Source organism: Protobothrops mucrosquamatus, unplaced genomic scaffold (genome assembly GCF_001527695.2).
Source record: "Protobothrops mucrosquamatus isolate PMUCROS unplaced genomic scaffold, P.Mucros_1.0 scaffold_285, whole genome shotgun sequence".
In the NCBI taxonomy this organism is placed as follows: Eukaryota; Metazoa; Chordata; class Lepidosauria; order Squamata; family Viperidae; genus Protobothrops; species Protobothrops mucrosquamatus.
The window spans coordinates 214,747-239,083 of NW_015386361.1; the positions used below are offsets into that span (position 1 = coordinate 214,747).

At 38.0% G+C, this 24,337-nt stretch overlaps 1 protein-coding gene across 1 annotated transcript in view; it reads left to right on the forward strand.

The window, feature by feature from the left end:
- The window catches only part of STXBP4 (syntaxin binding protein 4), a 98,237-nt gene that overhangs the window by 23,198 nt on the left and 50,702 nt on the right, over positions 1–24,337 (forward strand). Inside the window, exons 11-17 of the mRNA XM_029287289.1 lie at positions 1,939–2,017; positions 3,613–3,704; positions 10,307–10,403; positions 11,819–11,913; positions 13,103–13,192; positions 18,981–19,046; positions 21,491–21,670. Coding sequence (XP_029143122.1) covers positions 1,939–2,017; positions 3,613–3,704; positions 10,307–10,403; positions 11,819–11,913; positions 13,103–13,192; positions 18,981–19,046; positions 21,491–21,670 — 699 coding nt within the window. The remainder of the gene's footprint in view (positions 1–1,938; positions 2,018–3,612; positions 3,705–10,306; positions 10,404–11,818; positions 11,914–13,102; positions 13,193–18,980; positions 19,047–21,490; positions 21,671–24,337) is intronic.

The window sequence follows — 24,337 nt, forward strand, 5'->3', positions numbered from 1 at the left end:
CGATAACAAAATACAAAGACCTACAAATAGAAATAGAAAGACTGTGGCAAAAGCAAGCAAGGGTAGTACCAATAGTAATAGGCGCCTTGGGTGCAATCCCAAAACAACTGGAGCACCACTTGAACACCATCATCGGCATTGACAAATTCGCCATTAGTCAATTGCAAAAGACGGCCTTACTAGGAACTGCTTTCATACTGCGACGATATCTGTAATACTATCAAACATCCACATCTGCCTATCCCAGGTCCTTGGTAAGGACTCGATAGGTAGACAAAATGCCAAATCCAGTCTGAACATCTGGCTGACTGTGCGATGATCAATAATAATAATAATAATAATAATAATAATAATAATAATAATAATAATAATAATAATAAAAATAAAAATTGGAAGGGACCTTGGAGGTCATCTAGTCCAACCCCCTGCTCAGGCAAGAAACCCTATACTAGACATGTCAAACTCACGACATCACATGATGTCATGCGACATATCAGGACTATTTTGCCATTGCCGGCAATGGGGTGGACGCGGCTTCCTCACGGGCCGGCAGTTTGACACCCGGCAGTTTGACACAAATGTCTGTCCAACCTCTTCTTAAAAACCTCTAGTGTTGGAGCATTCACAGCTTCTGGAGGCAGGTTGTTCCATTGGTTAATTGTTCTAACTGTCTGGAAGTTTCTCCTTAGTTCTAGGTTGCTTTTCTCCTTGATCAGTTTCCATCCATTGCTTCTTGTTCTGCCTTCAGGCGCTTTGGAAAATAGCTTGACACCCTCTTCTTTGTGGCAGCCCCTGAGATATTGGAACGCTGCTATCATGTCCCCCCTCGTCCTTCTCTTCGTTAAACTAGACATAGCCAATTCCAGCAACCTTTCTTTATATGTCCCCTAATCATCTTTGTTGATTAAATAAATATACAATCATATGCATAAACTCCAGCACCAGAGGAAAGAACAGAAGTAGGGAGAAAGCAGAAAGGATATTCTACAAATTTTTTAAAGCTGTATTTGAGAAATTCTGGCTTCAGTGTTTCTGAAACACCAGCATGCAGTTTTAATAAAATTTGTATAAATAATGTAGAACACAGTGTTTATTTTTAATGACATTAATAATTTCTAGCTTGTTAAGAAATTTCATGAAACAATGAAATTCTGGATGCTACAGGTTTACTTTGAAATGAGTTCATCTGGCAAGTTGTAGCTTACTTAATGTTGAGTTCTATATCAATATATATTACGGGGGGGGGCAATGAAGTATACTCAGTGCTGTTTTGGATTACTGGTACTCAAAAATATCGCTTGCGCATTCTCTGGGTGAAACAACCAAGGTAAAAATTATACAAACTAGCTCAGATTCGAAAAGCAATAGAACAGTCAGTATCGTACAGTAAATTGATTGAAAATGTTTTTCAACAGAATCTGACAGGTTGATGGGTTCTTTAACTAAGGTCCCTCAGTGAAAACTACCATGTTATAAATCCTGAGGTACTTATGCTTGCTCCTATGTCTAATGGAACACTCCTCTCTTTTTTGTGGTTCTTGATTTGATTGACTTGATTATTACTGATTGGCACAGGCTTCTGATATAGTTGTTTGTAGTTTGCTCTACACTTAACTCTGCTCCTTTGGGGCCATATCATAAAGTTAGATAAAAAGCATTTGCAGAAATACCCATTTCTTCTAATCCTACTTGAGAGGGGAAAATCAATACTACCAAAAGGTTCTGCTAATCTTTATGGACTAAGATTTACTATGCTAAAAGTATTATTTGGCACACCTTAATAAGTAAACTTGTTGGGTGTTCGGCAAAATGTAAACACATTTTTCTCCATAATAGACTAATAATTTGGTTAATAAAAACTTGACATCAGTATTTAGTCTGGGACGCAACCTACTTTGGTAAATAGTACTTCTTAATTTTTATGTTTTTCTTTCACAGATGAAAACTGGATTCAAGAAAGGAGAACAATTTTCTGCTTTTTTTACAGACAACAGTTCCATTGATGTATCAGCTGGGGGTAAATGCTTACTCGTTTGTTCACCTTCTCTTTGTTGTTACTACTTTTCACATGAGTAATATGTAATTTGTTTCCTTTTCTTTAAAAAAAACAGTATGTGGGCCTTTTCTTTGACAATGTAAATGAAAAACTGGAATCAATTGTTGAGGCATCTTTTTTCCAGTGTGACAACTGAATAAAGGTTGATGGTCCTTGTTTGTAACATTTGCTTGTATAGTATAGCTATTGTGTGGCACTTAAACTGAGAGATTCTGGTTGTAAATTTCAGGATACAATACAAACTTAGTTACACCAAGGAAGCTGCAAAGATTTAGGCCAGGGGTCTTCAAACTTGGCCCTTTTATGACTTGTGGACTTCAACTCCCAGAATTCCTCAGCCAGGCATACTGGCTGAGGAATTCTGGGAGTTGAAGTCCACAAGTCATAAAAGAGCCAAGTTTGAAGACCCCTGATTTAGGCGAAGCAGTATGGTTCAGAGTATGGATGAGAATCCTTCTAAGAAACCATTTATACTGCTTTAAGTTCCATGATGAAAAAAAAAATTAGATGTAAATATAAGGCAGATTGAAGGCCTCTTTCGTGTGTTTCCAACCAATACAGTACTGATCTGTCTGTCTGTCTGTCTGTCTGTCTGTCTCTCTCTCTCTCTCTCTCTCTCTCTCTCTCTCTATCTATCTATCTATCTATCTATCTATCTATCTATCTTCACCAATGTCCCAGTAAAAAATTATCCATTTTAGAAGTTGAAATGACAGTATATATAAATACCCAAGTTATTTCTGAGAACTGTTTTTTTGAACAATAGCTCCCTCCTCTCCTACTTGTGTGAACACCTATTTTAAAACAAGGAAAAGTTTAAGGATAGTTTGTGATACAGCTAATTCAAAAGAGGAACATTGAGTCTCCTTGGATCATATCTCAATTTTTGGAAAGCTTGAAGCAGATCTCTGGCTCTTGTTTACTGAAAGAAAGAACAAGGGTACAAATTACTTAATTTAATACATATTAGAGGCCCTCCTTATGTCATGTCAGTGCTGATGCGGGGTGGAAATTATAATCCAATATATAGTATTTTGAGACTATCAGTTTGAGAAGCCTTGCATCATGAGGTTATTGTGATTTTTTTTTGGGGGGGGGGGGAAGTGATTTGCCAAGAGAGTTTTTTTCCACAACAAAATAATTGCCATAAGGATGGTTTTCATAAGTATATTCACAACCGATCTGTCTCCTGTGTCTTGTTAAAAAAATGTATCACAGGTACAAGCCATGTGTTTCTATCATAATATGACCTTTACTGTTTAAAGAATACCTTTTTATTCTACTGTGTCTTTGTCAATTAAGCCCCAGGTATGTCTGATTGTGTTTCCCATCCCTCTTCATTTCTTGGTGGGTAAATATAAAGGGGCTTAACAGCATCTGTAAGTTTCCATTTGAATAGCACCTTGCTTAATATTTAAAGGGGAAAAATAATCAACATTTGGCATTCAAGTGATTAGCTGGGTTGTTTGAACAGCAGGAGTTTAGAACATATCCTTCAGCAGAAAAAAAAAAATCCAATTAGATTTCCAATTAATATGCAACCTGTTGTCTCATAGCTGTTAGCCCCTCCTGGAGAATTGATTATGGACCGCAAAGGAAGATTTCCCTCAATCCCTCAGTTCGCCTCAAAGCAGATAAACTAGAGATGGTAAATATATCATTTTAATGTTTGTTCTTATATAATATGATAGCTTTCAGATAAGTTTTCAGAATTCATTTTAATGTTAGTTCAAAACAAAATTACTATTCCACTTGGGTCAATAATTAATTCATCAAGCTTATAATTTGTGATGCTGCATCTATGTTGATATGAGGTGAAATTATTTAGTCAGGATTGAAATGATCTGACTGTATCAATCTGTTTAGGAATTTGATCCTTCAATTAAAGGTGTGATTTCATTTGCTAGCTTTGGAAATGCTTTATTGTTTGTTGTTTTGCAAACCATAAAGGATGTTGATTTGTTCATTCTGGCCAACCCCGCTCACCGAACAGCTGGAAATAAGTTACAGGTGCCTTCTAGTGACCTTGCATGTTTTCTTCGGGTATTCTTGCTTCAGCAGCTGTTATATTTTAAGATGCAAGCCATTTCAGAAAGTGTAAGTTGCCTTTTCAGAATAAGGAACTAGTGCAACAAATAAAGTTTTAGCTATGCTGGCAGAGCACATATTTTTATAGAATAAACTTTAACTTAACAGTTGGGATCCCAAGAGCCAAGTCCATTCTATGCATTCATGTTTTGCTCATTAACCAACATGTTTCCACCTGTCTTTGGCAGGGCAGCCGGGTAAAATTCACTTGGCATCAAACTTGCCCTCCTTTTTAGTCAAGACAGAACAATAAATTGTCTAAGATTATAAGAGCTGTTGGGAACAAGCCAAGAACTTTTCTGATTCTGCATTTTTTTTAATTGTTGCATTTATACCTTATATATAAAGGACACGTACACATTACTTTTTCTCTTAGAACTCAGGATGGTGTATATATAGAGGTTTTGCCTATTTTTATCCTCAGAACAATAACCCTGTAAGGTAGAGTTTGCTGAAAGAGAAAGATGGACTCAAAATCACTCAGTAAAATGGGAACATGAACCTAGGGTTTTCCCAGTCCTTGTCCAGCACTTGAAATGCAACAACGCAGTGGCTGTTTCCACAGTGCCTCTCTCATTTCATAGGCCACCTCAAGCTCATTCTGAGCATTTTGGCCAAGGAGATTATAGCATGTTCTGCAAAGTAAGATTTTTTGAGATAAAATCATCCGGTTCTTTGGAGAACTCTATGCTTTTCTTATTTCTATGCAGATATGACTGTATGTTACTGACTTTCCACGCCAACAGATTTTCTTTGTTTCTCTTGATTCTATTTTCTCCTTTAAAACCAGCTCATTCATTTTGGCTCCAGCCTCTGGAGCTGTATATAGTATCTTTTTCCCTGTGTGTGCATTTTTCCCTGTTTGTTTATTTTTATTCTGTTTCATTACTGCCCTGCTCCAGACTGACTCTGGGTGGCTTTTTTGGATAGTTCGTATTTTATACTAATTTTCTACTCTTTCTCCTTTTGAATATGCCACAGTATCTTTTATCTTCGTTAGACAGAGATGATTCTTCTTTGAACCAGATGCTCACCAATTTCAGTCATGCTTTTCTGAGTTCACATGAAATGGCACAGTTTAATTTTAGTGCCAGCATTCTGGTTCCATTCTGGTTGTCTATTTTGTGAAGTCCAGGTTTGTTAAAAATAATGTTTCGTAATACCTAATAAATCTAACCTTTTTTATCTTTAGCACTACGATTCAGTCCACCTCAATCAGCCATAGATATCCTGTGCACAAAACAGATAGCTTTTCCAAAAACAATATTTTGTCTTTCAAACTTTGCAGCAACTTAAATTAAATTTTTGTTTAATTATGACAACATGCCTTTGGCTTTCAGCTCTGGTTACATTAACCAAGGGTTGTGAATAGCTCGGGACTACGGTATGTTCTGTTTGCAAAGATTGCCAAATAAATTAATGTCAACAAGATTGGATTCAGGACCTTACAAACAAAGAGAAGGGGAGACGCACAGGGGAGTTCCCATCCTAGTGTAGCTGAAGAAAAAGGCTAGATCTTTGAAGCCAGATACAGTGCGCAGTTGCAAAAATGCTCACTGCAGAAATGAATAACCTCCAACACCTTTTGTCAACCTGTAGTTTCAAGGATTCCTCTGTCTGAAGGTTAGAACATGATGTGCCTTTCTATAGCATCCTAGTTCTCCAGAATTTCTGAGAAATTAGTTCTGAGGCCGTATTAACAAGTTTGCTAATTCTTTAGAATGAAAATAAATTGACGCTGAAGTTTTCAGTTCCTTTACAGGAGTTAGATATTTCCTGATCAGCTTCTCAGGTTTCAATTCTCAGTCACCCACACCGATGTTACATTCATGAGTCTGCATGCATTTAACTTCGGAGATGACAGGGGCACCCATTCTTCCTTCATCCTGTTGTGTATTAAAATGCCATCATTATTTCATACATTCTTGCTTCAAACATACCTGAAAAAGGTATTTTAGTTGCTATACTCAACTTGTTCTAAATCCTAGCTTTCCTGTCCTATCCTATCCTATCCTATCCTATCTTATCTCTCTACTATCCTGTCTTTCCTGTTCTGGTCATTTTTTGTTTTCTGATCCTCATTAAGCTTTTCATTTGTATCGTTTTTGTTGCTAAATTGAATTGTTACCGGTACTTATTGTGTATCTAATAATACTCCCTCCTTTTCAAAAAATATTCTCCTACCAAATCTCAGGCTTCTTTTATAAGTAAAGTCTCATTCAGTTCATTCTCAGTTTCTCATGACCAGGAACATGACCATGAACAAGAAAACCATTAATATTTGTTTTTTGTTGTTACAATATAGAAGTAATTTGCCATTATTTCTTCTGGAATATTTTTTAGAACTTCCCAATCTAGTCTACAGCCCTGATAATTGCTGGAATTCTTCCATTCTGGTTCCAGTTAACTCAAACTCTGCTTATTTTCCAAGCCCAGAGAAGGTCAGTCTGGTAATGGCACCTGCTGAGACAGGCTCCTTTTAGACGTTAGTATCTTTACATTGAATTAAACTGAAGCATTTCATTTTGCATTTAACTGAAAAGGCTCTGGGACAAAATTATAAAAATTAACAAGACAGTCCTTGCCCTCAGGCTTGTGAATTAAAACAGCATGGCACAAATTGAAAATGAATTGGTCAAGAAGAGAGAAAAGGTTCTTAGAAGTATTCTTTCCCACAGGAAAACCTAAAGCAAATTCTTTGAAGATGCTCCCTTTATGGCTGAAGTGTGGAACCACTTTGGTCTTTCCTTGGTATAATGTTCTCGGAGTACAAAAGATGTGGTGACACAGTAGCCCTTAGTCTATTACAGTGATGGCGAACCATTTAGAGACCGAGTGCCCCAAAACCGCCTCGTCCCTGTCCCGACCCCACCTCTCCTGCCCGCAGGGCCACCCACCACCTCCACGGCCCACCACAGCAGATCGCCCAGGTGGCCCAGTAGCGTCATGGTGGCCACGCTCTCTGTCTGTGCCCTGCAGCATTATCTGTACGCGATGGGGCAGGAGAGTGGAGTCTTGTCCCCGCTGCCCGGCTGCCATGTCCTTGGCTGTGCTGCTTTGCGCAGGCTGTGCCCAGGGCGAGTCTCCTCCGGGGGGGCTGCTGGTGTGGAGGGGGCCACGGGGGTGGCGGGGCTGGGGCGACGTCATGCGTGCCCATAGAGAGGGCTCAGAGTGCCGCCTCTGGCACCCGTGCCATAAGTTCGCCACCACTGGTCTAGTAGCATAAGGTGAGGTCTCAGGGTAATCTTCTTTGAGCTGAATGTTTGTTTGTTTTCTAGATAAAAATCAAGCTGCTTTTCTTCTCTGGTTAGTAGAATCCAACCTGGCAGTTCTCCATCTAAAGAACACCCTTGACTACAGTCATATTTAGATTTTTCATAAGATCATGGATTCCAATGGTTCCATTTGTTCTCCTCACCCTTCAGATTCCTGATACTTTAATATAATTGACCAATGCTTCCTTTTTGTCTAGAATCAAGTGAAATCTAGTCAGTGGGAGATCCCATACTGCGTAAATCGAGTGAATGAATGAATGAATCAGTTATGATCACTGATCCATTTGTGAAAGAAGAAATGGAAAATAAAGCTCACAAAACTAAATAATTATAAAACTGATGTCAAAGGACAAATTATTTTACAACTAGTAAACAAAAAAATAGCCACATTGAGAAGAATGAAATTATGTTGGCAGTGTTGATTGTGAGTAGAATGAATCCATTTAGTCTCAAAATCGGACTTGGTGAAAATTTATAACCTATAATTTGGCTTCTTTCTAATAAAGGCAATGTAACAAAACATGACAATGTTTCAATACCTCTTCACAGAGGAAGAGTCTTTGTTCAAATAAAATATCCTGAAATTATATCTCAACTTTGGAAGGGCATTAAATCTCTTCTGACTTTGAGAAATGTTGTTTAGCTTAAATATTAAATATTAAAGCTTAAGCTTAAATACTTGGTCACTTTGAAAAAAGAGGAATGACTGCCCAGGAGCATATCTTTAAGTAGGACAACTAGATCTAATTGGCTTTCCAGGTCTATGGCACACTGTTTAATGGCTGTATGTGCTCACATCTCATCATTAAAACTATTTCAGGTGAGAAACCACATCCTTAAATTTCTCATTTATCCTATTCTAGGATGAGACAAAAATAAAGTAAAACCAGGAGGCCAAGCTTATTTGCACACTGAAGGAGAAAGGAATCCTCCTCAGAATAACAGTGGGAAGGGACCTTGGAGGTCTTCTAGTCCAACCCCCTGCTCGAGTAGGAGATCTTATACCATTTCAGACAAATAGCTGTCCTGTCTCTTCTTAAAAACCTCTAGTGTTGGAGCATCCACCACTTCTGGAGGCAAATTGTTCCACTGATTAATTGTTCTCACTAATAGGAAATTTCTCCTTAGTTCTAGGTTGGTTCTCTGTTTGATTAGTTTCTATCCATTGTTTCTTGTCTTGCCTTCTGTTGCCTTGGAAAATAAGTTGACCCCTTCTTCTTTGTGGCAACCTCTCGAATACTGGAATACAGCTTTCATGTCACCTCTAGTCCTTCTTTTCTCTAGATTAGCTATGCCTAAATCCTGCAACTATTCTTCACATGTTTAGTCTCCAGTCCTCTAATCATCTTTGTTGCTCCTCTCTGTGCTCTTTCTAGAGCAGGCATGTAAAACTGCCGGCCCAAGGGCTGGATGCGTCACGCCGAAACTGTGCCCACCCCATTGCCGTCAATGGGGGAAAAGTCCCGATACATCACGCGACGTCATGTGACGTCGTGAATTTGACATGCCTATTCTAGAGTCTCAACATCTTTTTTATATCATGAATGCAATATTCCAAATGTGGTCTTACCAAGGCATCATAAAGTGGTACTAACGCTTCATGTGCTCTTAATCCCTCCTACTCATGGGATGGGAAAGTAGTTTAACCAGTATCAGTAGAAGCATATCCAAATATGTGCCTCAGTTTTAGTCATGTTCAGCTCTAGGTATAAATCCACATTAGGAACACCCTGTGGAACGTAAAATATGTTCCTTAAAAATTTAAACTGTACCCTCTCCAAAGGAGTGAAGAAGCTATATGGCCTCAATTGGGCCCTGAACAGAAGTTGTGCCTGGACTCTAGCCAAAAATACTTTCAGTACATCAGGTATGAATAATACTCCTCCAAAATAATCAAAAGATTGCAGAATCATTTCTGTATGATTTGAAATGATGCATAGGTGTACTGCATTTATCTGTAGCATAAATCATTATCCCTGACTATTGGAATATTTTAGCCTCTTTGGTTTGGCACTACCTATATTTAGTGAAATTTCCTCTTGATATTTGAAATATTCCCATTATTCCTTATGCTTGCTTCTTTGAAATATCTACAATTTGAGAGAAAAATGCTTGGTTCTCAGTAGCATAACTTCCCCCCCCCTTAAATACTTTTATCAATATACTTTCATTATTCATTATACTTCGCCGTTATTTTTCAAAATTGTTGACCAAGAGGAATTTATTTGCTTTTATTATATTTTCCTTTTCACCTTTTAATAATACTGACAGAAGAAAAACAAACTTGGGTTTTGCAATATCAGTTTACTTTAAGACGTATTGTTTGGCATATGGTATCTATTCAGTGAAAATGTGTTTTTAGGATTTATTCTCCCTTTTGTCCTTTGTTTATTTTAGAAGTAGAAATGTTGTTGAAGAGTTGTCTCAAATTGCATCAGCTGCTTTTCTGAAATGTCCCTCCTGAATCTATGTTTATATCTGGGAAGGCAGTTAGTAAATGGCTTTTATACATTCTTTGCAAATAGGTCTTATTCATGTGCTTAGGCCAGTGAAGAGTATGATCTTCTCAGCATCACTATTCTGAATTTTTCATCAATTTCAGCCAGAGCCTGTTGAAAATAATAAGATTAGAGAACAACCTGGGTTTGATTGAATCTGAAAGCTGAATACTTTTTTTTAAAATTTGCGGATAGTATCAACATTACACAGTAAAAACAGTTTCTTCACATAAAAAAGTTCACTTTCTGTTTGTGAAAGGGAGAGCTATCACACAGGTTTCGTTTCTAACCCAGAGCTATAAAGCAAAGTCTTAAGGCACCTTTTTGATTAGAAAACCCGAAGCCTCCTTACTTTCAGGTTTTTTCTTCCATTTGTTTTTCTTGACCAGGCTTTGAAGTATCTTGGGATTCAGCCTACAGAAGAAGAGCAAGAAATCCTAAGGCAACAGCTACCAAGGGATTCTGAAGGAACAGTCTGTTTTGGAGGTAATTAAGTGAAGGGATTTTTAGGAAACTATAAGGGAGATTTCAAAATTCTACATACAATTCTTCCGGACAGAAATCACTAGGTGTGCTTCAGGGTTGATTGGATATTTGGTCAAGCGCTCCATGAAGTCCCCTATGTATAATGTGTATAATGTTAAGATTTGCATTCCCATTTTAAAGGCATTGGTTACCCAGCACTTTCTTAATTACAAATTAAAACACTTGTTAGACAACCTTATTCCAACATATTTAAGAAAAAAGAACAAATGTGCAGAATAAATTAAAAGGAGCAGGAGGGTTAGCGAGTCAAATTTGCAGATGAGGAATAAAGTTGGTTAAGGAGATCTTACTGTCCTCGTATTTTTGTTGTGAGCTTTCCATAGATATATGGGGTAACCATTAAGAGAACAAAATTTAGACAGACCTGATTGCAGGTATTATATTTTAGGATAATGAATGAAAATTTAAGGCCTGATCCTGGGCTCTTCAGAATCGTGTCTTCACCAAATGCATCCCATAGCTCATTTTCTTTGTCCTGCCCATCTTCACCATGAAGCAGGAAATGAGTTCTCCTCAGAGCTTATCATTTTTCTTGGCTTTTGTTGCCTAATGCAATGTTTTACGTCAAAAACACAGTGCAAATTGCATTTTAATTAAATATTAATTAATTAGAATTATGAGACATAAGATTGCATGGGTCCATCCCACATTCAGAGCTAAGGTGATAGAATTCCCATGGCTGTTGGTGGTTAAATTTATGCACTGCATTAACACAATAGCAACATTTGGAAGAGCTACTCAACACACAGGAGCCCACGCAAGCTATTTCTCTTTGAATCATTGAAATAGTCATTTTTCCCCAGGTTAACACAGTTGCCCAGAAAGCTTAGCTGCATATGTGTGCACGCACATTCACTTAGATTGGCATCTACACTTCCTCTGAAAGATTTGCTTCAACCATCAGATCAGTTGGAACTAACAATCCGTTACTTCTTCTTTAATAAAAAACTGTAATTTATCCTTCTATTCGGTCTATATGACAGCAATGGTGTGATGTTTGCTTTTCAAATATGAAAAACAAACCAAGGTTGTGCTGCTGCACACAATTTTAGCTTGGAAGGCAATCACAAGCCCACGGCTTTCAATTTTTACTTCATGCTAGTTTACCTAAATGATTCTGAATGCATAAGGGGGAGAAGGGGGAAGTATCCAGGCTTTAGCGTTTGCTCTCTTTTGTCTCTTTGAGTCAGTCTTGACTCTTGGTGACCGTACAGAAAAGTCCCTGCAGTTTTCTTGGCAAGATTTTAGTTTGGAGCCGAAACCGAAGTTCTGAAATGCTAACTGGGTTGTTTAATGAAAAATATATTGACTTTTCTGTGATTGACACTATTGTTCTGACTTAAATTATATGTTAGATTTTGTTCAGGTGGCAAGAAATTTGTTTTCTCAGCAGCTGGATGAGACTGGTCACAGCCCTATACATGAAATTGCTAAATTACTAGATTCACAGGTAAGTAATATAATTCTTACCTCCAAATAAAATGTGATGAAATTTTGATTTTAAATTCCCCAAAGACTTCCAGCCCACTATGGTCTTTCAAAAGGATGACTAGAAAGGATAGAATATCTAGACGCTCTCATAACAAGGTGAAAACTACTTTCAGTGCTGTTATACAACCATGTTGTCCACAAATTGTAGCTAATTATTGTGCACAATGTACACTTAGTTAAAATAGTCTTCCCTCACTCAGCACCATCCCAGATGTAGAATTAGATTCCCAACTTCACTTGAGGGCAGTAGTTAGAGAAAGTTTATATAAAATAATTGTGGATGACAAATTAGGCACTAATAGCAGCAGGCTTCTGATGCCCTGGAGTTACAGCATCTTCGATGTGGCTGGCTGCCCATGGGCAAATTAAAAACTTTTTCTTTAAAGGTCCCAGCAATTTTTGAAAGCTAACCATTTGATTATAATTTCACTCGCTTTTCTACTGCTGTCTTTCATGAGTTATTTGTCTTGTTGCCATTTTAATTATAGCTTGGGAGAATTTAGCTAGACCATTTGTGTGCATATTTATTTATCTGTAGTAAATAAATCAAGCTTGTTTTCACTAATGTAAATAGAATTGCCAGATAAACTACTACTTGAGGTAGTCCTCAACTTATGACCACAATGGAGCCCAGAATTTCTGTTGTAAATCTTTGTGACTGGACCTGATTTTTACAGCCATTTTTATGACAGTCCTAAACAAATCACCATGTTGCTAAGTGAATCACGTGGTCTTTAAACAAATCCAGCATATCCAGAAAACGGCAAAAAAGTCACAAATCTCAGTCATGTGACTACGGGGGGGGGGGTAATTTTAACTTCAAAGCCAGGCATAAGTTGCTTTTTTTAAATCCATCATAACTTTGAATATTTGTTAAACAACCAGTTGTAAGTCAAGGACTACAGGTACGGTACATTATCCAGTATTTCAAAATCTAAAAATGAAATAGTTCTCCACCCACCCTCTGTCGTTGTACCTGTAGTTTTTTTGTAACTTTATTTATATAGTAGAAAGGAGTTTTTGTTCAGTGGACTGAATTAGAACGCTTAAAGTATTAGGTTAAATAACAGACATGTTGTTATTTTTCTGTTATTTGTATCCATATATTCCCTCAACTTCTACTTCTGGTTTTTTTCTAATGCATACAGCTTGTATCTTGCGATCATTTGGAAAGACGTGAAATGGAACAACTTAGGAAAGAGAAAAATGAAGCCTTGAAAGAAATATGTCAGCTGAAGGTGACATTTTGTTTTGATCAAATTTAAACATCTGCACTGATCTTTGTTTATTTTAAATACATTGCAGTACTTGCCACTTAGTAAAAAGGTGAACTAAATGTAGAATGATTAAATAAAATTAGTATTATTTGCTTTCTTTATACTGTACTGTAAAAAATTTCTAGATACGATGCAGTTTAATTGTGTTCTTGCTATACTAGAAAGGTAGTATAAGTGTCTCAATGCCATTTTGGACAGGGAGAAGAAAATGTGCAGCAGTGATTTGTTCTTCTATAAAATGCCATGATATACCTATGTAACACCTGCTCCATGAGTTGTACTGGTTGCCAGTTAGCTTCCGAGTACAATTCAAGGGCTGCTTACAAACCATAATCCTTTGTGGCCCAGGGCCTGGCTATCTGTGGGAATGCCTAGCTCTGATACTTTCTACCCTCCCTGTATGATGCTTCAGGTTCCTTCAATCACACAATGTCACCTGAGGACACCCTGGAAATGGAATTTTTCTCTCTTGCTGCCTTCATCCTTCCAGATTCTCATATGGCCCCAACCCCACCTATCGTTAAAAAAAATCTCTAAAAATCTATTTCCCCAAGCTTTGGGTTAGGGTGGATGACAAACCCCTTTTAAGATGTTAGGATTTCATATATCTCTTTAATGTTCTTTTCGGGAGACGCACTTTGTTCTTTTGGAATTTTTCTTTTGATGTGGTACACTGCTTGAATCATCTGGATTTGGACAGTCTTTGTAAATACATAGAATCCTGTCCCAGTTATTGTTTACCAGTAATTATTTCTGGTTGCTTTATAATTTATATATTTGTTGTTGTTGTTGTTAGTTGCGAAGTCGTGTCCGACCCATCGCAACCTCATGGACAACGTTCCTCCAGGTCTTCCTGTCCTCTACCATCTTCTGGAGTCCATTTAAGCTCACGCCTACTGCTTCAGTGACTCCAGTCACTTCATTCTCTGTCGTCCCCTTCTTCTATTGCCCGCAATTTTTCCCAGCATTAGGCTCTTCTCCAGTGAGTCCTTCCTTCTCATTAGGTGGCCAAAGTACTTGAGTTTCAACTTCAGGATCTGGCCTTCTAAAGAACAGTTTGGGTTGATCTCTTCTAAGACTGACCAGTTTGAACGCCTTGCAATCCAAGGGACTCGCAGAAGTCTTCTCCAGCACCATAGTTCAAAGGCCTCAATTCTTTTGCGCTCAGCCTTTCTTATGGTCCAACTTTCATAGCCATACAATTTATATATTAATATTTTTAATCCATTCCATTCCCATTGATCCATTGTATTTTTGGTATGTTGCCCTGAAACCTTTAGAGGGGCATGGGAGTTGAATGAAAACACAACTTATTTTTAAAATATCTTTCCTGTTAATTAGGAAGAGGTAAAGTGGCTTGCAAGTTAAACACAATCCTTGGAGACTACATGGGTACATTTGTGCAGTTTTTTCAGCTATTGCCTTCTGGGATATTTTTTTCGAGTTCCCAACCTAGTCTGTAAGAATTCCCTGGTGGTTTATCTTCCAACTACCAACCAGACCCAACTTGACTTAGCTTCGTGGCCCAGACAAGGTCAGCCAAGTGGAACTCTGTACCCTTTTGTTTTATTTGATTGTGTGGGTTGACTTGCTTAATTGGTTAAAGAACCTGATATCGCAACAACTTCCATTGTGGTTGCTATTGTTCTCAAGGGCTCTCAACTTCCTAAATGATTGCCTGTTCAATAGACTGACTCAAGATAGCTTGCAACATAGACATCCTCATTTAACTTTCATTCAGAAGACAAAACAAAAAACAAAAACAAAAAATATGAATCATATAAAGATGTGCTTCTTAAGAAATCCTGATATAACATGTAGTGTTGCTAGGTTCTGTGCAGCAACAAAATTTATCAGGTGATGACCTGTGCTATAAACTAGATTTAATGAAATTTAATTCACCATATTAGAATGCCTTGTAATTTGATGGATGTACCATATACCAACCTTCTATGCTCCCCCATACCCATCTAATGCCGCTATCCTTCTTTTAAGTTTCTCCCTTTTTAATATACAATACTTTTAGTCTTTCATTCATGTATGTATTGTATCTTATAGTTTTTCATAATCTTTTTAGATTTTTTATTTATTTTTATCTTCTGCGCTTTTTTAGTGACTGTACCCTACCTTTCTTATGCTGGTCTATGACCATAATAAAGATTTGATTGATGCTTCATAATAAGAAGCATAGATTTCTAGTCTTAAACACGTACCGGGCTTTAAACCTTTTTAAACTGTAACTTAGTGTAAGATTTAAAATGCTGTACTGGCAGACGGTTTCTGGGGTCATAATTTTTGTTTCATTAGTTCTCTACCAACTTCATGAAATAATCATTGTTCCTATGTGATTCTCTACACCAAGAGTTAATTTGTTAAGTAATTACAATAATCATTTGTTTGATTACGTCCTTGGATAATGTCCCCAGGACAATTCTCTGCAGACTTTCACAATATGTCTTTAATGCTGGCAACATGTAATTGCTATTGCTACCTATTCCAGTGACGTATTGTTGGACCCTGTGCACGCTTTAATTTGTAAATGCACTGCTTTAATTTTGATCATTTTTAACTGTGAGCCTAGCTGAACTAACTTATTTATGTAAAGCTTTGATTGAGTAGAATTAAGAGGAGTTGTTTAACCAACTGAATCTAATGTGATGAAAGTAAATAGAAGTCAGAAAGCAGCGAAGGGAGCACAAGGGAGGTCCCTTGAGATTGATTCTGTAAAGAAGGGAAATTGAGAGTTTTTTTCACCAGGGACTCTTAGATCAGGTTTTCCCAGTGTGGACAGCAACTCTCATCAGTAGTTGGCTGCCCGTGATAAGAATTAATCCAACACAGCTGCAAAGCATAGGTTTGGTGATGCCTAACATTATAATTATTTCCACAAATGCTTTGGGGACCCATGTAGATAAACAAAGCTTGTTTAAGAATATACTCAACCATACACAGAAAAAGTAGCAAGTGGCGCCATGCTGGGGAAAGGGCAAGAGGAAATAGTAAGGGGTATTCTCACAGGCTACCTTCTAGTGTGGGGCTGTTTTGTGGTTTGCTTTGCTAACCCAGACAGCTAGTCTGCAAGAGCGGGGAGTGTGTGTGTGTGTCTGTGTGTCCTTGGTGATCTCTGAGCTTGGTTGCTTTCTTGTAACCAAGGCAGCGACCAAGTCACTAGCACTGATGAGGTTACCTAGTTTGACTAGCACTGATGGTTGTTCCCCAGTTTGGGTAATGAAATGTCTGCAAGAAGACAAATTCAAAGAGCACCATGGACCCCCTCATTTCAACCCTGAGCCACAAATATTCTCCTTTAAAAGCTGCCTGGATCTGCTTAAACCACCGTTCTGAGCTAGTTTGGAGCAGAGGAAGAATATGTGTCTGCGAACGCACAGCCCTAAAGTCCATCTCCCAATAGGAAGAAATTCAGTCACCTTAGTTCATTGGTTACAGAAGGGAATCACCATCTGTAGGTATGTGGTGGGGTATCTGACTTGCACTTGCAGTTCCCCAGTTTTTAAAACAAATTATTCAGTGAAAATTTGAAGCGTTTCATTTCTTTTGAGGAGAGCCCGATTCCCCATTTACTTGCACCCTGACAGATGTTTCCATCGCAAGAATGGCGATCCAATTACAGGTTTCCTCTTTCCAGCTAAAATTTGACCTATTACTGTCTTCCTTCAACAATATTTTGGGGGACATTTGCTCCTTTTTCCTCTTTTGTCAGCATTTTTATTTCTTTTTTTAACCCACCATTTTAAGGCAAATTAAGCATTTTTCTCTCATATATACATATACATACATATACATATATATACACACACACATATATATATACATACATATATACATGTGTATACACATACACACACATATAACATTGTCATGCCTTTCCCACAAGGTTTCATTCATTAAGATGCTTCAAGAAATTTTTTTTTCCTTCTTTCTTGCCTCCAGTCTTCGTGTTTGATGTGGCACGGAGTGATGTTGAACTGTCAGTTTACTGCTTTCAGATGCCATTAGGAAGGGAATGTCAATAAAAATAACAAGCCTGTTCTGTTGGGTTTTTTTTACAGAACCCAAATATCTTCCTTCATATTTAGCATTGCAAGCTAACCATATTTGCTATTTGTTTCATTGAACAATTGCGCATCCATCATTTTCAAATAAGTACAAACAGCTGCAGGGTACATTTCCAGAATGAAGGGGAGAGATTGTACATACAGGTAGTCCTCGACTTACGATCACAGCTGAGCCCAAGGTTTCTGTTGCTAAGCGAGACAGTTGTTAAGTGTGTTTTGCCCCATTTTACAACCCTTCTTGCCACAGTTGGTAAGTGAATCACTGCAGTGGTTAGGCTAGTAACCTGGTTGTTAAGTAAATCTGGCTTCCCCATTGACTTTGCTTGTCAGAAGGGTTACAAAAGGTGATCAGATGACCCTGGGACACTGCAGCCGTCATAAATATGAGTCAGTTGCCAAGTGGCTGAATTTTGATCACGTGACCATGGAGAATGCCGCAACGGTTGTAAGTGTGAAAAATGGTCACAAGTCACTTTTTTCAGTGCTGTTGTAACTTCAAACAGTCACTAAATGAACTGTTGTAAGTCGAGGACCACCTGTTAGGGATCAGTAATGGCTGATCCCTAACACTGTGAAAAAGAACAAACTAACCAATCTGATGAATGACTTTCTGCCATTAAAAGGCTGAGGCGTTTCTGATCTGTTCTTCTGACTGATACAGGTTACTCTTGACTTGATTGCTTCAGTAAAACCTCCAAAGAAAACAACTGATTTTGATTAGCAGTCAGGAGACCTTGACACTCCCTATAATGTAGCCATGGTTGTCCTTGTAAAACAAAAGGAGCCAAAGTGCTCCTTCTGTGCATTTGTGTTTTGTGTGACACGTATGCACATGTTGTGAGGAAGCAGAATTAGAAATATCTCAGTGGAATGAGTGTGGGGGGGGGGGAATTGAAAATGTGAGCTTAATTTGAATCTTTATATTTCTAAGAAAATAACTCTTGTTAGCTATGAAGCAATACAACAGGAAATTTCCCTTAGATATGTTCAGAATGTTAATTTTGTCACCACTATCTCATCCCAAATAAGAGGGATACTGAGTTGCAGCCTTCTTCTTTTTTTTTTCTTTTTTTTAGCAATTAGAAGCAATCACCTTTTCACTGGTGGAACAATACTGTTAATAAAGTTGGATTGGGTGGAGTGGAAGGAAAAAATGACTGGTTCCTCTCCAAGTAAGGAAAAGAGGAACATGTGCATCATTTCCTTGATAGTAGTTTAGGTGGTTGCCACTTATGTGGCACTTATGAAAGAAACAGGTTCTGAAAGATATAAGTTGATAATCATTTTTTTGAGTTTGGTTTATGGTGGGCAGGCTCAGGGAGATTATGAGTATTAATCAGATGCAGCCCCCTGGGATGGTGGGATGATTAGGACTGGATAGTATGTGATATTGGATAGGAGGGGTTTCTAGAGATTTGGGAAGATAGGACTGATGGGATTGGGAGGCAGATGGGAACACCCATTGTCACAGGAAGAGAAAGATAGAGCAGTGCTTTGAAAAGGGGGTTTCAGATTCTCAGAAGCTTTGGTCTGTTTTATAGGAAGCTGAAATCATTTTTTGGGAGTTGCTTTAACCATCCAGATTTTCTTATATCAAAATGTCATTGAATGATGGGAGAGGGTGGGAAAAATCTCTAAATTTACTGCTTATCTTTTCTCCATATATGTTTTAGGAAGAATTGGCAAAGTCAGAACGTGTGAGAAAACAACTAGCTGAAGAGTTGCGGATTACCAAACAAGTGGGTAGAGTATCTGTAAAATTAAATTAAGCAATTCGCTCTGTTTTTTTCCCCCACACTGAGAGATATTCCTTGTTTCTGAGATATCCGTTTTCCATATTTCATATCTTGATTACATAGTTTATAATACAGATAGTCCTCAACTAACAGCAGGTCGCTTAGTGACCATTCAAAGTTACAACAAATCCCAGAAAAGTTACCTATAACGTGGATGTCTGATGTCTGACTCTGCACTCACCCACATGGCCACATGACTGCATTTGGGTGCTTGGCCACTGTCCTCCATTTGCAGCATGCCACAGTCACATTACTACGATTTGCGACATTTTTGGAAAACATCCCATAGCACAGGGGTCCCCAACCTATGGTCCGTGGCCCAGGATGGGTTGCGGGTTCTTGGCCAGCAGGCCGCAAAACGGTTGGCCAATGCATGCACGCTTGGGCATGCACTCCCCACTTGCACTAGCGCATGCGGCCCCATTTGCGCATGCGCGCAGGCAGAGATGCTAGCGTGGGGCGGGTGTCCGCAGTCCATTTGCTCATGTGCCGCTAGCCCAGGTGGTTTGTGGCCCATTTGCACATGCGTGAACAGGCCACTAGCCGCTGTGGGGCATGTACCGCCATTCACGCATGCACATGGGGCCAGGGCATGCCACATGCGCGAACGGGGATGCTAGTACTGCGCCAGTGAAATTTTTTTGATGAATTAAATGCATCGATACTGAAATTTATTTCGCAAGGGAAAAAAGCCAGAATTAGATTGAAAATGTTACAAGAAGTGAAAGAAAATGGAGGTTTTGGGCTACCAGGTTGGGTTTTGTACTATCAAGCAGCTGCACTAACATGGTTAAAAGAATGGATAATCCTTAGAAACAAGACTATTATACCTAAAAGGGCATGACCTACAACTTGGATGGCACGCATATGGGAAGAACAAAATCCATAAACACTTTCAAAACCACTATATAAGAAATTGCTTTTGACATGGGAAAAGATAAAATAGAGCATTTACATGAAAATACCAGGATGGATCTCGACAATGGAGGCGTTTGTTCACCCAAATTTAATTAACTATGAGAAACTTGTGACTTATAAAGATATTTTGAATATTGATGGGAAACTACAAACTAAACAATTGGAAGAATAGGGCATAGAGCTTTCATGGGGGCCACATTTGCAAATGCAAATGAGATATGAGAAAAATGCAAAAATATATGTTTTTTACAAAGATCAGATAGCGTTTGACCATATACTATTGTCATCAGATGACAAATTGATTAAGAAATTGTACAATTTTCTGTTAAATTTAAAGATGGAAGATGAACAAGTTAAAGAAACAGTGATAACTTGGGCAAAAAAAATGGCAAAACTTATGGGAAAGAAACTATAAAATAACAAGGGTAGCTGCTTATAAAGAAAATCTATATAAAATGTTCTATAGATGGCATTTACCACCTGCAAGACTAGCAAAAATGTTTAAAAATATATCTAGCAATTATTGGAAACGTAGACAAAATCCAGGCACGTATTACCATCTTTGGTGGACATGCACTAAAACAAAAACTTTTGGTCAAAAATACATAGGTAGCTAGAGAAGATGATAGAAGCACATATAGACTATAAACCAGAACTGTTTTGTTTAGATATAATCTCAAAAAAATATGATAAAAATGTGTATACTTAATATTATATGTATCAACAGCAGCGAAAATTACATTTGCTCAATATTGGAAAAACGAACAAATACCATCTGAAGAAGATATAATTAAGAAAATCTTGGACCGTGCAGAAATGGATAGGCTCACAATGAAAATGAAAGGGAAACAAGACTCATTTTCCAAACATGGGAAAATTTTTATAAATGGTTAGAAAAACAGAATAAAGGATAGGAATGGAAACTATTACTATTGATGTTAAATATGTAAACCCAGACGTGTTGCTTAGTAAATACTAAAGATTGTTATGATTTAAAAAAAACTAATAAAATATATATAAAAACAAAACACATAAAATCACAGCACCAAGATAGCCTCACCAAATAACTTGGCCCAACGCTCAGGGGAGAAATCAAGTCTTCCATGCCTTTAAATAAAAAGGCCCACCTGAATGTCCAGGAAAGGTTGTGTCCACAGGGAGGACCACAACAAAGAAGGCACTGTTGAATAGAGAGTGTCCACCCTATCAGAAGGGCAAGCTGAAACGATGGGAGAGGGAGTTGGCTTTGGGAATTCTTGAACGTTTTTATTCTTTTTTCTTGGAGCAACTCTTTCGGCAGCAGTACATGTATTTGCAGCTCTTTGGGTCTGTTATTTTTATTTTATTTTTTGAGCTGTTTCGAAAGGAGAAAAGATGCATTTAAAGTAACTTTACACAGTCAAAGCAAAATGAAAGTATCGAGTTAGCACGAATGGTACATTTTAAAAATAGAACTTGATTCCCTGTAGGAAGCCAAGGCATCTGTGGAAGAGGCGAGAACCTTACGAAGCAGAATCCACCTCGCAGAAGCTGCCCAAAAGCAAGCTCGCGGAATGGAACTGGACTACGAGGAAGTAATCAGTTTGTTGGAGGTAGAAATCACCAGGCTGAGGGCTCAGCTGGCTGATCACGGTGGTGGCCAAAATAAAGTAAGCACCTCCAGTAGTCTCTAGTAGAGTTGCCATGGTTTCCTTGCTGCTGTCAAGTATCCTGTTTTTCGTTTTTCTTCCATTTGTTCTCCTAAAATAAGTCACTGTTTGTCTTGTACAATTCAAGAGCTGGAATTAACGTGCTGTGAAGGGAAGAGGGGCATAAAAGCTATGCACTTCTTTTTCTTTAGAGAAGTGTTTTGAGTGGCAAAATATGAACTTTGGCTTCATTTGGGTTGCTGGCCAGTATGGCGTAGCTCAAGCGCATGAGATATAGAGCATATTGCATTTATATTTGATCTATATTTTAACTGTACAGTGGATGAAACAGCTTTAATTTTATTCGGAAATTAAAAAAGCATTCCTATAAACACTTAATTCAGTCTGAGTTCCAATTAGCTAGGGGTCCTTAGTCTGTACATTCATTTTGGTTATTTTATACAAAACATTTATAACCCGCCTAATTATGTGGAGGATTTTATGGTGGTTAATGGGGAGTAAATATTATAGAGGTTATATAATTACTATTTATTTTTATAAATATTTTAAAAAATAAAGCTTTATTTCAAATGCTTTCTTTTTAATGCTGAAATTCAGTTGCAGCTGTGGTAACCAGATATTATATCTGATTGGTGCATTTTCTAGAAATGATATAAGGCTTAAAGCAAAAACAATTAAGTTGATGTTTCAATTAGTAGAAATAGATTACAACAGTGGTGGCGAACCTATGGCACGGGTGCCAGAGGCGGCACTCGGAGCCCTCTCTGTGGGCACACGTGCCGTTGCCCCAGCCTTGCCTCCCCTGCGACCCCCTCCTCTCCAGCAGCCTCCCTGAAGGAGAGTCGCCCCTGAGCGTGACCCACATGGAGCAGCGCAGCCAAGGACATGGCAGCCAGACAGCGTAGACAAGACTCTGCCCTCACACCCCATCATACAGTTGATGCTGCAGGGCGCGGGCAGAGGGTGTGGCCACCATAGCGTTGCTGGGCTGCCTGGGCGATCTGCGGGCCCTGGAGGTGGTGAGTGGTCCTGTGGGCAGGCAGGACGGGTGATGGGGGGCAGAGCGGGGGCAGGGCAGGGGATGGAGCGGGGCCGGGGCCAGTTTTTGGGCACTTGGTCTCTAAAATGTTCGCCATCACTGGGCTATAACCAATGTTCAGTTTACTATAAATTTTATTTACTTTATAACAGACCACAAAGAGTGAAACATCCTTCAGTTTCCCCAAAGAACTATGGACTTTCCAGCATACAATAGACTAAAATAAATTCATTGCCAGCTTGAGAGCTAAAATTAATGTTGACCCTAGAAGAAAGGAATTAACGACCGCACTGATTTGCTTAATGCGCTCTGCAAAAATGTCATAAAAACAGCCTCGACTTATGACTGTAATAACTTACAACCAGGAATCTAGTTGTTACTTGAGGTCTACCTGAGATGTGGGTCTTCATATCTTGTTTGCAACAAATATTTCAGTCAGTTTTTGTACTAATTACATAAAAATACCCTATTTCTCCTTTTAATTCAATCCAGTTAATTGAAAGTAGTTTTTCTTGATTTTTAAGGTACAGACACAGCAAAGAACTGTGGACTACTTTTGTATTATAATAAAGACAAAACTACAAGGGAATTATTTGCCAAAAACAATAATTTGTCTTTTATTAAAAAAAAGTTTCCTAGATAGGTGTGTGTATGTGTATTAATGTTTGTATACATACACACACACACACACATACATACTGAAAATGGGGTAATATACATGCATTTAACAGTATAGGTTGAGGCCATCTGAAGTTGCCATGGGTGATAATGTTTTATGTTGAGTACATACATGTGCACTCGCTCAATATAGCATTTCTCTAAATCTGATTCTTGATTACTAATCTTAATTTGTATGGACACTTGAAAACAGGGTTTCCTCTCCCTCCATTCTGAAACTCTAAAACATACAGCAAGTGCCTTTTATCAAGCACTGTGCACGTTTTATAGCAGAATCTTTATTATAGATGAATTTGATTATGATCCCTTGGCTATTTAGTGTAATTATGGATGAATATATAAGAACTGCTTGTGATAATGTAAGAGGCTAATTGTCTTGTGAAACGAATGTACACGGATTTTTGTATGTAGACAATGCTAAACAATTCAAGTATACCTTGAATCCTCTCTAGAGCAGGCCATGTTCAGACAAAATGCATAATCGTTATATTGTATTATTAATTAGTTGATGTAAGATGGTGAGAATTCAAATAGATACGACGTGTATCCTGAACATTAGATCTTGTGATGAATTGTGATAAAGGGAATTGGGATTATTTAAAACTTGGAAATTATAAATATTAAACGTTAAATTTAAATATTAATGGGAAACTAAAAATAGGGAAAAACTAGGACATTGATTGTCTAAAAATATTGAATGTTAGAATTGTATTAGTTTAAATATGGGACAGTAAATACCAAGGGGAAAGGAAATAATAATAATAATAATAATAATAATAATAATAATAATAATAATAATAAGAAGAAGAAGAAGAAGAAGAAGAAGAAGAAGAAGAAGAAGAAGAAGAAGAAGAAGAAGAAGAAGAAGAAGAAGAAGAAGAAGAAGAAGAAGAAGAAGAAGAAGAAGAAGAAGAAGAAGAAGAAGAAGAAGAAGAAGAAGAAGAAGAAGA